The sequence below is a fragment of the Capricornis sumatraensis genome, chromosome X (genome assembly GCF_032405125.1).
Source record: "Capricornis sumatraensis isolate serow.1 chromosome X, serow.2, whole genome shotgun sequence".
Taxonomy (NCBI): Eukaryota; Metazoa; Chordata; class Mammalia; order Artiodactyla; family Bovidae; genus Capricornis; species Capricornis sumatraensis.
The window spans coordinates 87080039-87094804 of record NC_091092.1 but is presented as its reverse complement, the minus strand read 5'-3'; the positions used below and the strand labels follow the sequence as shown (position 1 = coordinate 87094804).

The window sequence follows — 14766 nt, the reverse complement described above, 5'->3', positions numbered from 1 at the left end:
AAAAGTCATATATATATGGACTACATATCAGGCAAGCAAATTTTCATGGGCTCCTTCCAAGCAGAATCCAGGCTTCCCTGCAGCCCTCCTATTAGTCCCACTGACCCTCCGACCAGCCAAGGGGGCTCGTCTCCCCTTTGCTGAACCCCAGGGATGGAATGCCTGCTATATATAGCTCCTGCTATATGTATATACATCTCCATATACAAAAATCCACATATAAAAGTTTCTTTTAAGTGTGTGCTCTTCCCCCTCCCAGCATTGGCACCCTCACCCAAGTAGAACAGTGCTGGAGCAAGAGGGGCTAGTGTGGGTATTCAACAGGGGTGGAGGCATGGGCTGTGGTGGTCTGGCTGCCATCAGAGATCTTGTCTGCCTCTGATGCTTCAACTTTGCAACTGCCAGTAGTCGATGCCCACTCCCTACTCAGATGCCACTTAAGGTTTTATCCACCATAGCCTTTTTTTTTACTTATTTACTTTATTTACAATATTTCAGGTGTATAGCAAAGTTTTATACACACACACATTCTATTTTCAGATTCTTCTCCATTGTAGGTAGTTACACCATAGCAATGTTAAAAAGCAGAGACATTACTTCGCCAACAAAGATCTGTCTAGTCAAGGCTATGGTTTTTCCAGTGGTCATGTATGGATGTGAGAGTTGGACTGTGAAGAAAGCTGAGCGCCAAAGAATTGATGCTTTTGAACTGTGGTGTTGGAGAAGACTCTTGAGAGTCTCTTGGACTGCAAGGAGATCCAACTAGTCCATTCTAAAGGAGATCAGTCCTGGGTGTTCATTGGAAGGACTGATGCTAAAGCTGAAACTCCAGTACTTTGGATACCTCATGCAAAGAGTTGACTTATTGGAAAAGACTCTGAAGCTGGGAGGGATTGGGGGCAGGAGGAGAAGGGGACGACTGAGGACGAGATGGCTGGATGGCATCACCGACTCGATGGACGTGAGTCTGAGTAAACTCCGGGAGTTGGTGATGGACAGGGAGGCCTGGCGTGCTGCGATTCATGGGGTTGCAAAGAGTCAGACACGACTGAGCGACTGAACTGAACTGACACCATAGCATCTTACTGCGAAGTTTTTTCCTTGTTGTGGCAGCCCTTAGTCCTGTGTGGAACTGCTAATGGTGCTGGAGCATTTGCTTGGCTCAGGCTGGGGCAGACACCAGAGTGATCAGAGGAAACCAGTCAGCCCCGGGTGGTTTCAACTCACCATTTCTGCACTGCTTAGGGAACTATCAAGTGTTCATGGGCTCCTTCCAAGCAGAGTCCAGGCTTCCCTGTAGCCCTCCTATTAGTCCCACTGACCCTCCAACCAGCCAAGGGGGCTTGTCTCCCCTTTGCTGACCCCTGGGGATGGAATGCCTGATATGTAGCTGTCACTGCTCACTCCCCAGGGAGGGCATGTACCCATGTAGTCTCCCTTTTTCTACACATCCCCTCCTGGGGACACATCCCATCATGATCGATTCTCTTCCTTCCTATGTGATTCTGCGTGGATCTTTCTTATCGCCTTGGTTATATAGGAATCTTTCTGCCAGTCTCCTGTTAGTTTTCAGTGATAACTGTTCCACATGTAGATGTATTTTTGATATTTTCGTGGGGGAAGCTGAGTTCCATATCCCCCTACTCTGCCTTCTTGATTTGAATCACTCTGAGTCTAGGTTTCTTACAGCCTTCCTATTAGTCCCACTGGTTTTCTAACCTGTTTAGGGGACCTGTCTTCCTGATGTCAAACTCCAGGGATGTGGTGCCCAATATGTGGCTTGAACTGCTCACTCCCCAGGGAGGCTCTCTGCTTTGTAATGCTCTTCATCTTCTGTGCCCCCCACCAAGGGCACAGGTCCCAACATGATTGCTACTCCTCTATTCTTACCAGAATCTGTATGGCTCTTTATTATAGCCTTGGTTGTACAAAAGTCTTTCTGCCAGTCTCCAATTTGTTTTCAGTGATACTTTCTCCACATTTAGAGGTATCTTCATGTTCATGGGGGAAGTGAGTTCCATGTCCTCCTAATCTGTCTTGATCTCTCCCCCAGGAAATTTGAACTTTTATCCTAAGAACAGTAAAAATTATAGAAGAACATTTTCTTATTTTATTATAAAATTTTCAAACATATAGGAAATTTTGAATGGTAGATTCTACCATTAATATTTCACTATGCTTTATCTCATATCTATCCATCTATCTATTCTGCTATCTAATAGAAAGGTGTTAAGCAGAATATTTCCATGGTATATGGAGAAACAAATGAAGGAATAAAGCATAGAGGCAAGGAAAAAAGATAGGCAGTGCTAAAATTGTCTAGGCAAAAGATAATGGTGATTTGGACTGCTGAAGTGGTAATAGGTCCATATTTAAAACATTTTCAAGTGATAGAATCAGCAGATCTTGGTATATATTTCAATACAGAGGGTGATAGAGAGGGGTGAGTATAAGTTATAGTTAGGAGTGCAGACTCAAGAACCAGACTACCTGGAATCAAATCCTGGCTCTACCATTTAACAGCTCTCCCTTTCCTATGCCTCAGTTTTCTGTTCTGTGAAATGGGGATAATAATCCTTATTTCATAGGACTGTTATAAAGGTTACCTGAAAAAAAAAATATATATGTATGTATCTCAAAACAGAGCCTGGGACATAGCAAGTTCTATATAAGTGGTTGCTGTTATTTTTCCCTGGAGAAAGAAATGGCAACCCACTCTAGTATTCTTGCCTGAAAGATCCCATGGGCAGAGGATCCTGGTGGGCTACAGTCCATGGGCTCACAAAGAGTTTGATATGATAGAGCATGAAAATGATTATTATTTTTAATATTATATATAAGAGATGACACTCTGGTTAGAAAGATATAGGTTCAAATCCCAGATGTATTATTTACTAGCTATGTGATATGAGATGGTTTTTTCATTTGAAACATGTACCCCCTTCACATGAGTTTTTGAGTATTAATTTAAATGAGAGGAAATAATATACATCTCTTATTTTTAGAGTAACCACAGATCTAAGATTATCTGTGGAGATCTTCAACGAGAATTCTTTTTGAGTGTATTATTTTCAAAGAAGCAGTTGTGTTGCTGGTAAAGCATCAGTAGAAAATAATGAGGGGGTGGGGATGTGAGGCACACTATGTCACAATGCTAAGATTCCAGGGCTGAACACTCATTTTCTCCCTAGGCTGCTGCCATCCAACACTTAGAATCTGCATCCACTGAGTTAAACAAAATCCTGAAGGCCAAGTACCCGACAGAGACGATTATCGCAACCAGGTCAGTCTTCCTTTGCCTCTCAACCTTGTGGGGTGTTTTTTCTCATAGGCTGTTCCATCAGTCAGAGATGGTGCTCATTTTAATAGCTTGGGGGTTGAGGTCAAAGAAAGCATATGTTTACCTTCCCAAATCAAATTTCTTCTAACTCAAATCTCCTGAGTGGGAAGTTTATGAAAAATAAATTTAAAAAAGATATGAGATTGGCGTGCGTTCTCCTGCTGCTCCAAAATGACAAAATTGCAAGCCACAGATTTGGAAGAGGGGTTATAGAAGGGAAACACAACATTCCATACCACTCAAGAGCATAGCATATCTCCCTCCAGTAGGGACACATTTTCCATCTAATACTTAGAAAACTCTCTGTGGTGCCTACTACTGCTGCTTTCTCATAGCTGAGCAACACATTCTCCTCTTCTAAATATGTGGGCCATTCATTCATCCTGGGACTCTGGTGGAGTCCTTCCAAGTCTACCACATTCTATTTTGAGAAACAGTCCCTACATGGGCCATAATACCAAAGTCATTATATTTTTACTAAATTAGCTGGGTCCTTGAAACATAGTTGATTTGACCCAGGATGAAATCCAGTCCCAAGTTATACCAATTGAATTCTGTTCTCTGAAAATTTGGAATTTGGGCTAAGAAATGTTGGTTAAACTCTCTTAAGTACTGGCATATTTGCCCAAATGCACATGAAGAATCAGAATAAACAAAGAGAGGAGAGGGAGTTGGGAGAGAGGGACAAGGAGAGGGAGAAAGGAGAGATCAGAAAAGAGAGAGGGAGAAGGAAGAGGAGGAAGACGGAAACTAATGACATTATAAGACAGAAGGGCTCTGGACCTCATGTCCATGTCACATTGTGCCATCTATCTTATCTTTCCAGATTCCTGTGCTCAGCAGTGGAAGATTTTGTGGTTGATATTGTAAAGGCCTGGAGCCGGATAAAGCAGAACAATACAGCAATAGAGTCTGTCATTTTGAAAGTAAGTTTCCATCCTTTTGTCTTGTACTCTTTGTGGCACCAGGGCCCCAATTTTTAATAAAAGCAAATGTCCCTCTCCCTGGGAATCGTTAAAGGGCAAGGAGAAGCAGCTGGTAAGCCTCCCTGATGGTGAAAATTCTCATTGAACTTCCACCTTTTACCAAATAAAGAGTGGCACTGTACATGCTTGTCCATTGTCCATGTACCATGTACCTAAGCATATGTTAAGCATCTGTCCACACCCAGACACAAGCATATACCAACATGTATGCACATGGCTGTATACCTGAACATTCTTGAAACTACATATGAATACATGCTAGAGATACACCCATGGCCACCTCTATGATAACAGTAACAATAATAGCTAATAATTCTATAGCACTTATTCTGTGCCAGGAACTGTTCTAAGCACTTATAATGTATTCACTTATTTAATCTTGACAACTTCTCAAGAATATAAAAGCATAACGAGATTAAGTTACTTGCCTCAGTTCACAAACTATTAAGTGATGGAGCTGGGAATCAGGCCATAATCATGCAGTACATCCCCAAACATACACACAGACAAAAGCAGACACCAGGCACCCATGCAGAGCCACATCCGTATCCATAGGAGCATGCCCACGAAAACACCAATCCAGAAATGTGTGTTTACCTTTCCTCAATCTTACTATATTGTATATCATTTTACAGACCATTTGAACATGAGAAAGACTAGGCAACGTACATTGGTGCCTGCAGCTGCTCAGAAACAAATGATGTCTCTTTAACCCCTAATACCCTTTGGCTATCTTATCACATCTACCCAAAATTTCTTTCCCTAAACTTTCATCTCCCCACATTTAGCTTCCTATGCTCAGTGTCCTGACCAACTGTTACCCTTCTGCACTTCTCTCCATGCTATCTAACTACTCATTCTGTCCTTTCAAGCATGAATTTCTCATAACAATGCCCTGTCTGTCTCATTCCCTATATAGAGCGACTTAATGTACGACAAGCTCAGTGTCCTGATTGATATCCTTGCTGAGGATGCAGCTGTTGAGAAGAGTGCCAAAGCACATAAAGAAACTGCCAAGGCAGATGGAAAGCCCTCCATCCCTCAAATAGACCACATAGCCAAGTGCAAGTTGGAACTGGCTACAAAGGCCCAGAATCTCCAAAAGTCATTGAAACTCATCATATTCCAAGTTGAACAAGGTAAAGGTCCCAGGGTTGTGCTGACTGAAGGAGGGGAAAGGGAAGGTTCCTGTGGATCGTTACTGATCTACCTCACTCTGGGTCTTCTATTTGACACCACTACCCAAACTTGACTAGATTCTGCATTCGTAAAGCATCAAAATCAGAGACTGATTTTGAAAAGCCTCACTCCTGATGAGCTGCCCCTTTGGCACCTCCTACCTCACAGGGACTAAACTCTTGCTACTTATTTATTTTTGGAACTAGCACTCATCCTAAACAATTACAGCTGCTTAGAGGCTTGGCTCAAAGCTCTGTCAGCTTCCACCTCCAGCCATGGAATTTTTTTTCCACCTGCTCCTATCCCCTTCCAACCACTGAGCCTATGACAATTCTAGAAAGAAAATAGTGTTCATCTCTGCATGTCTTGCACAGTATTCATCAGGCACAAGGGCCCTGAGAGTGGTCCTGGCAGCTCCGGCATTGATTGCCATTTCCCATAATTCATGACAACCTACAAGCTTCCAACTGAGTATGAAAGCTCTTTCAACTCCAACTTCTTAATTTAACATTCTGGTTTCCATTTCTTCTCCACAATGCTTCTTCGAAAAACAGATCAGAAAATTATGTTAACACCAAGTGTGTTCTGCCTGAGCTATTGGAATTGAGCAGTAGTTCATGTAGCAAGGAAGTCCCTTTGGCTGGCCTTTGGCTTTTACCTATGGTACCTTCTCCTGCCTTGGTGCATGTAGATACAACCTCAGCCAAGTTTCTAAGGAAAAAAAAAGGAAATATCCCTTCTGCAGTGTGAAATAATTAAAGAGCCAATTTGCCTCTGTTTCTGTAGGTAGTTTCCAAGGGGGCTTCCCAGGGAGCGCTAGTGGTAAATAACCCGCCTGCCAATGAAGGAGACACAAGAGATGTGGGTTCGACCCCTGAGTCAGGAAGATCCCTTGGAGGAGGGCATGGCAACCCACTCCAGTATTCTTGCCTGGAGAATCCCATGGACAGAGGAGCCTGCCGGGCTACAGTTCATAGGGTCGCAAAGAGTCAGACACGACTGAAGTGACTTAGCATGTACGCATGCAGTTTCCAAGGAGCAGGGATCAGATCAATCTGATGTAGCCATAACACTGTCACAACTAGTACTCAACCTGCCCCACTGATACATAAGTCAGGTTTAGAAGTATAGCTTGTGGCCATGAGACAGAGAAAGGCACCCCTGGGTAGGATAGGGATTGAACCTACAGGCTTTGGCATAAGCCAAGCACCTGAGCTATATGATATTAATATATAGGTTGGTGAAAGGAAGGCGACTTCTCAGATATTCTGGGTATTGGTGAGACATTTGAGTGAAAGAAAGGCATGGTCCTAGAGGGTTAAGTTTAGAACAAAGGGCACATGAGTAAATGAATTACAAATAGGATGAAAATGGAGGTAGAAGAGCAGAGGGTTTCCTATCCTGCTCCACCTACCCCTGGCCCCCAGCTTCTACTCACAACCACATTTACTGGGTGATAGGAAAAGAGTAACAAGTAAAACAGAGAAAACTCAAGCATGCACATAAAGAAACATGCCAATACTATAGAAAAACTGAAACCATAAACAGCATTATGGAGCAGAAGTAATAATGATCAAATGGGAGTCTCCATTGTCTCCCCATACACTGGTGTTAACAAAAGAGATGCTCAAGAAATGTGACCAATCCTCCTTTTCTCCTTTCCTCCCTCTGTCCCCTCCTCCTTCCTTCCCTTTCTTCCTTCCATCCCTCCTTCCTTCCATTTTTCCTCTGTAGTTCTTGATGAGCAAAGCCGACAGACAATATCAGTTAAGAACTTCAGTTCAACTTTCTTCCTAGAAGATGACTCAGAAGATATTAACCAGATGAGCCCAAGACACCGTAAGGATCTTTCTCCTTTTATTCTATGCTTCATCTCTGTCTTCTAGTTCCCAGAGAATATATCTTTAGTATTTTCATGCATCTTCCTTTTGCCTTAATCCTATTCTGCCATGTGGTTCAGCTGGTAAAGAATCCGCCTGCAATGCAGGAGACCTGGGTTTGATCCCTGGGTTGGGAAGATCCCCTGGAGAAGGAAAGGCTACCCACTCCAGTATTCTGGCCTGGAGAATTCCATGGACTACAGTCCATGGGGTCGCAAAGAGTCAGACACGACTGAGCAATGTTCACTTTCACTTATTCTGCCATAGAGATCCCTCCCTTTTCTCCAGAAACCCCACACTATAAGGCCCCATGCCTATATCCAGAAGTAATGACCCCATTAGGTTCTTTGAAAAGGCCTGATGAAACCCAAGATTTGAAGCTGTTTCACTGCCAGCAAGCAGTCTGCCCAGCCTTATTATTCTCTCAGTGGAAGTCCCTGTCCATCCAAGATGATCCCTCTTTGGAATGAGAACCCTGAATATTATCTAAAAGAAAGTCATTGAGCTTGACTCTGTTCCAACAGAGAAAGTAGGGTGAAATAAAAGTAGGGGAAGGGCTTTCTCTTTTGTATCTGACACCAAGGTAATATCTTTTGTGTCTAGGTTCTCGTCTTGGTACTCTGTCTTCTATATCTTCTCTCAAAAGTGAAGACCTAGAAAACCTCAATTTGGAGCACTTATATTTTACACCTGAAACTATGTAAGTATTTATAGACCTATTACCTTTCTATGGCTTCTTCCTTTCTCTGGTTAAGAGAATAGAATAAGGATACCTAGAGTCAAATGCTGACTCACTAATTGTGTGACCTTACACAAATAGTTCAACCAAACCTCAGTTTCCTCACGTATAATATGGAGATAATTGTAGAACTTGTCACATAGGTTGTGTATTCATTGAGTTTATTTATCCAAAGTACTTACATTGGTCAGTCTTTGGCATCCATAGTTAGGTTTATATGTATTATAGTTATTATTATCACAACTTCATTTCATTTCAAAGGACCTGTTTTTCACTGTTGCCTTTGATAGTAAACAACTGAAGTTGCTAAGAAATAAGTGGGCATTTAGGGGACTAGGAAACAAACGTAAAGACATTTGTCTCGGTAACCCTACCTCTTTACAATATTCCCAGTAGCCAAGTTCCAACACACTCACTCATTTTGAGTTCCATTAAGAAGATTGGTGATATCAGTCAAAGAAACCCCAATATCTGGAGTATATTCAAGGGAGGCAAATCTTACATGAAAGATGTAGGGTCAATTTAGTAGTGAATTATAAAAAATCTGTGATTAAGTAGCTAAACTACCTATTTTTAGTTTCTTGAAAGACAGTTAGGAATTATATGTTTTCTACAGCTTCCCCCCATTTTCAACTCCCACTTCCCTCCACTTTGCCACTGGCTTAAGTTCATATCTGAGACCTCAGTGAACTTATCATTTATCACTTTGATCAATGGTGTGCTAAAAAATATTTAACAACCAGCTCCCAAGGGTGGGTGGCAGGTGGGAAGCCCTGATTTATTCCTGTTATAAACCTTCCCATTATGGCCTATTTCAAGCTACTGATACAATGTCATTGATTGCAGAGTTGGGAATTATAGGCATAATCAGCTTACATAAGCTAATATGAACTGTTTCCAGCACACCACTGGTTTTAATGGATGGATACAAAAGAATCAAATAAACTGCTTGTTTTGTTTGTTTGTTTTTATTCTACATATATCTACCTTCTTTTATAAGGTTTTCCCCCCTCAAATGTGTGGTCACTTTGCCCTTGGATGTGAAAGTGCTAAAAGGAGTTCAAAAATCTCTAAAAACAGTAATACAGAGTTTCCTCTCATCATACATTTTAATATGAGATACTTAAAGTTTCTTTTTGGGAATAAGTCAATGACTCTTATTTCCTTCTAGTTTATGTGGAGAAAATATTGGCCACTCATATTTGACAGTCTCCAAAGGCGACTTCTTCATTATGAGTCTCAATCCCACTGAATCCTCCCAGCTGGCTGGGTATCCTCTCTTACAGCTAATAAGCTACTTGTTAACAAAACAGGATATCTACATGTGCCTCTCAACAATATTAAGCCTTGTACCCAATGTAGAACAGGCCTTCTCTCATTGGTTTTGAACATTCAGATAAAGTCTGCAGCCCAGTGATAATACCACTTCTTTCCTATACCAATGTCTACTCTTTTCTTCCCTTTGGCTAATTTCAGACGCTTCAAAGAAAAGCGTGTCATGAACAACTATTTTGGAATTGGACTAGATGCTAAAATTTCTCTGGAATTCAACACCAGAAGAGATGAACACCCAGGACAATACAAGTAAGGAAAAGAAACTTCCCTGCCCACATGCAAACACACAATCACAATACACACATGTACTCCTGCTGCTGCTGCTGCTGCTAAGTTGCTTCAGTCGTGTCCGACTCTATGCGACCCCACAGATGGCAGCCCACCAGGCTCCAACGTCCCTGTGATTCTCCAGGCAAGAACACTGGAGTGGGTTGCCATTTCCTTCTCCAATGCATGAAAGTAAAAAGTGAAAGTGAAGTCGCTCAGTCGTGTTCAACTCTTAGCGACCCCATGGACCGCAGCCTACCAGGCTCCTCCGTCCATGGGATTCTCCCGGCAAGAGTACTGGAGTGGGGTGCCATTGCCTTCTCTGACATGTACTCCTACATCCCCCATATCACAAACAACAGAACTCTTTTGAGAAGTAAAGAGTCCGTCATTTGAAAGTAAAACATTAGTTCAAAGCTTAGCCTAATAGGATAGCTTGCCCCAAATGTTGACCAAATCTGTGATGACTGCACTGGTATTCTGAACTTGGAGCCATCTTCGTAGTCTTGACCTGTGGACTGCTGTGTAAATACAGCTACCTGTGTTACTGTTAGTGAAAACAGATTACATTGATTTGATTTAGCCATTTCTCTATCTTTGTTCTGTCTCTGAGAATTTGACAAGGTCCTAGTAGTAGTTTCAGGTCTGCTTTTGTTTGGCAAGGCTGCAAAGTATCAAAGATCACTCTACTGGTTCTTAGGGTTCCTAACCTAGTTCCCCTGGACCTACTGATTTTACCCCATCCAGGGCTGGCCTGCTTGGCACCTTCCAGTACTTTTGTACTGCAGATATACCCTAAGGCAGCCTCAGAGTTCTTTTTTTTTTTTCTAATTTTTATTTTTACTTTATTTTACTTTACAATACTGTATTGGTTTTGCCATACATTGACATGAATCCGCCACGCGTGTACATGAGTTCCCAATCCTGAACCCCCCTCCCACCTCCCACCCCATATCATCTCTCTGGATCATCCCCGTGCACCAGCCCCAAGCATCCTGTATCCTGTATCGAACATAGACTGGCGATTCATTTCTTACATGATAGTATATATACATGTTTCAGTGCCATTCTCCCAAATCATCCCACCCTCTCCCTCTCCCTCAGAGTCCAAAAGTCCATTCTATACATCTGTGTCTCTTTTGCTGTCTCACATACAGGGTTATCATGACCATCTTTCTAAATTCCATATATATGTGTTAGTATACTGTATTGGTGTTTTTCTTTCTGGCTTACTTCACTCTGTATAATCTGCTCCAGTTTCATCCATCTCATTAGAATTGATTCAAATGTATTCTTTTTAATGGCTGAGTAATACTCCATTGTGTATATGTACCACAGCTTCCTTATCCATTCATCTGCTGATGGACATCTAGGTTGTTTCCATTTCCTGGCTATTATAAACAGTGCTGTGATGAACGTTGGGGTACATGTGTCTCTTTCTATTCTGGTTTCCTCAGTGTGTATGCCCAGCAGTGGGATTGCTGGGTCATAAGGCAGTTCTATTTGCAATTTTTTAAGGAATCTCCACACTGTTCTCCGTAGTGGATGTACTAGTTTGCATTCCCACCAACAGTGTAAGAGGGTTCCCTTTTCTCCACACTGTCTCCAGCATTTATTGCTTGCAGACTTTTGGATTGCAGCCATTCTGACTGGTATGAAATGGTACCTCATTGTGTTTTTGATTTGCATTATCTAAAGCCTCAGAGTTCTTATGGTAGATTGAAATTATGAAGAAAAATAAGCACCTCCTCCATCCACCATCATCACTCCTGCCTCCTGCCACCTTCCACCAGAACGTCTTTCTCACAGCAGGTCTGGACTGAGAAACAAGTACTTTATCAGATAAGCATTTTGAAAATATTGTTTCCCAGTTGCTTGTCTTTTTTGTTGCTATTGCTTGTCTTTTCATGTAATGGTATCTTATGATATACAAAACTTTTGAATTTTGATGAGTTCCTATTGATTGATCTATTTTTTATACAGACCATGATTTTGATGCTGTATCTAAGAAATCTTTGCCTAACCTAAGGTCTTAAAATTTTGCTCTGTTTTCTTCCAAAATTATTGTTTTTTCTCTTACCTTTAAGTCTGTGACCTGCTTCAAGTTAATTTTTATGTGTGGTGTTAGGTAAGAACCTAGTTCATCTTTTTGCACATGGATATCCAATTACCACAACACCATTTTTTAAAACTATCCTTTGAATTGTATTTCCCCCATGCAAGCACCACACTGTCTTGATAACTGTAGCTTTATAGTAAGTTTGGAAATTGGGAGATGAAAGTCCTCCAACTTTGTTCTTTTTTAAGAATGGTCTTATTTGTTCTAGGTATTTTGCATTTCCATATAACTAAGCTCTGATTTTTAATAGATGAGGAAACTAAAGTGTCCAGAGAACTTATGGTTTAAAGCAGAGTGCAAATAATTTTGTGCTAGCCTTGTTACATTTCAAAACCCATGCCTTGTGGTGGCTCATTTCTGTGACTCTACTTTGAAAGTTCAGAGTAGATTCTATCCAGCCTTTCTAGGGATTGTGAGTATCCTGCCTGCTTTTATCAGAGACTCTACAGTAAGAAGGACCTTGTTCTTCCCACCTCCACCACAAGTCTCCTGATATCCTTGCCTGTCCCATATTCTCTCCACTGGGCCCTCCTCTACAGTCTGTCTAGTAAGACAGACTTAGCTGTCTTAGCTCTATTTTATAGCACTGAATTAAGTGTTTAGCCTTTGACTGTGTGGATCACAACAAACTGTGGAAAATTCTGAAAGAGATGGGAATCCCAGACCACCTGACCTGCCTCTTGAGAAATCTGTATGCAGGTCAAGAAGAAACAGTTAGAACTGGACATGGAACAACAGGGTGGTTCCAAATCAGGAAAGGAGTACGTCAAGGCTGTATATGTCACCCTGCTTATTTAACTTATATGCAGAGTATATCATGTGAAATGCTGGGCTGGATGAAGCATAAGCTGGAATCAAGATTGCCAGGAGAATATCAATAACCTCGGATATGCAGATGACACCATCCTTATGGGAGAAAGTGAAGAAGAACTAAAGAGCCTTTTGATGAAAGTGAAAGAAGAGAGTGAAAAAGCTGGCTTAAAACTCAACATTCAGAAAACGAAGATCATGGCATCCGGTCCTATCACTTCATGGCAAATAGATGGGGAAACAATGAAAACAGTGTCAGACTTTATTTTCTTGGGCTCCAAAATCACTGTAGATGGTGACTGCAGCCATGAAATTAAAAGATGCTTGCCCCTTGGAAGAAAATCTATGACAAACCTAGACAGCATACTAAAAAGCAGAGACATTACTTTGCTGACAAAGGTCCATCTAGTCAAAGGTGTGGTTTTTCCAGTAGTCATGTATGAATGTGAGAGTTGGGCTGTAAAGAAAGCTAAGTGCCAGAGAATTGATGCTTTTGAACTGTGGTATTGGAGAAGACTCTTGAGAGTCCCTTGAACTGCAAGGAGATCCAGCCAGTCCATCCTAAAGGAAATCAATCTTGAATATTCATTGGAAGGAATGATGCTGAAAGCTGAAACTCCAATACTTTGGCCACCTGATGCAAAGAACTGACTCATTTGAAAAGACCCTGATCCTGGGAAAGATTGAAGGCAGGAGAAGGGGATGAGATGGTTGAATATAGCATCACTGACTCGATGGACATGAGTTTGAGTAAGCCCCAGAATTTGGTGATGGATAGGGAAGCCTGGAAAATCCCATGGACAGAGGAGCCTGGTGGGCTGCAGTCCATGGGGTCACGAAGAGTCAGACACGACTGAGCGACTTCACTTTCATTTTTCACTTTCATGCATTGGAGAAGGAAATGGCAACCCACTCCAGCATTCTTGCCCGGAGAATCCCAGGGATGGCGAAGCCTGGTGGGCTGCCGTCTATGGGGTCACACAGAGTCGGACACGACTGAAGCAACTTAGCAGCAGCAGCAGCAGCAGGGAAGCCTGGCGTGTTGCAGTCCATGGGTTCTCAAAGAGTCAGACATGACTGAGCAACTGAACTGAACTGAAGTCTTTGAGATACAGGTCTTACAAAATCCCTCCTCTTTGCCAGAAAAGTTATGCTTCAAAGAAACTGCAGTCTGTCACATATTTCAAATGAAATTGATTCCAAGAGGCTAAAATCTTGATCTCCCAGAGTGGCACTTGCTGGTATGTACCAGCCAGGTGGGCTTCCTAGGTGATGCAAGTGGTAGAGAAACCAATGCAGGAGACATAAGAGAAGCAGGCTCGATCCCAGGTTCAGGAAGATCCCTTGGAGGAGGGCATGGTAACCCACTCAAGTATTTTTGCCTGGAGAACCTCGTGGACAGAGGAAGTTGGTGGACTACTGTTCAAAGGATTACAAAGAGTCAGAAACAACTGAAGTGATTTAACACGTACAAGCCAGTTATGCTCACAGCTTTTTATGAGCTTTATTTTTAAATATAGCCTATCTCTTGCAAAACTGAACCAATATCAATAGCAAGTGACAAATCAATGGGATGCTGAGGTCTCAAGGACACCCAGGAACCCATTACAGCTGGTGTATGAATAAGGATTCCAGTTACACTATCCTAGCATTCCCTCTTGTGTCACGTTACTATGACTCCTCCCTATAACAAGGCACTTGAGGAATAAGATAGCATCTTGTCTTACTTTTCTTCATCCGTTTACCTTTATATTATTCACCCTCTGACTATCTTTCTCTACCTTTATCTCCCTGTAGTAGCCGCTTTAAGAACAAGATGTGGTATGGCCTTCTGGGAAGCAAGGAACTCTTTCAGCGCTCTTACAGGAAACTGGAAGAACGAGTGCACCTGGAGGTCAGTGGAAAAAGAGGATGATCCTTCCTGGGCATGAAGAAAGGACATATCATGACCTTGAGAATCAGCTTCCTTCTATATCCTTAGTTCTTCTCAAGCTTTAACCCTGATCCTCACTCATGGGAGGAAAGCATGAAGATAGGTTTCCATTTTATGGACAAGAAAATGATAGCATGGCGAGAAGACAGAGCCCTTCCCCCATGTCTGTAAATATCCC

The 14766-nt window shown here is 42.0% G+C and overlaps 1 protein-coding gene across 1 annotated transcript in view; it reads left to right on the top strand.

Annotated features, from left to right (window-relative positions):
• DGKK (diacylglycerol kinase kappa) overlaps positions 1-14766 on the top strand; it is a 173709-nt gene that overhangs the window by 142028 nt on the left and 16915 nt on the right. Inside the window, exons 13-19 of the mRNA XM_068963214.1 lie at positions 3192-3283; positions 4167-4266; positions 5246-5465; positions 7240-7344; positions 7989-8085; positions 9601-9708; positions 14453-14549. Of these exons, the coding sequence (XP_068819315.1) occupies positions 3192-3283; positions 4167-4266; positions 5246-5465; positions 7240-7344; positions 7989-8085; positions 9601-9708; positions 14453-14549 (819 nt within the window). The remainder of the gene's footprint in view (positions 1-3191; positions 3284-4166; positions 4267-5245; positions 5466-7239; positions 7345-7988; positions 8086-9600; positions 9709-14452; positions 14550-14766) is intronic.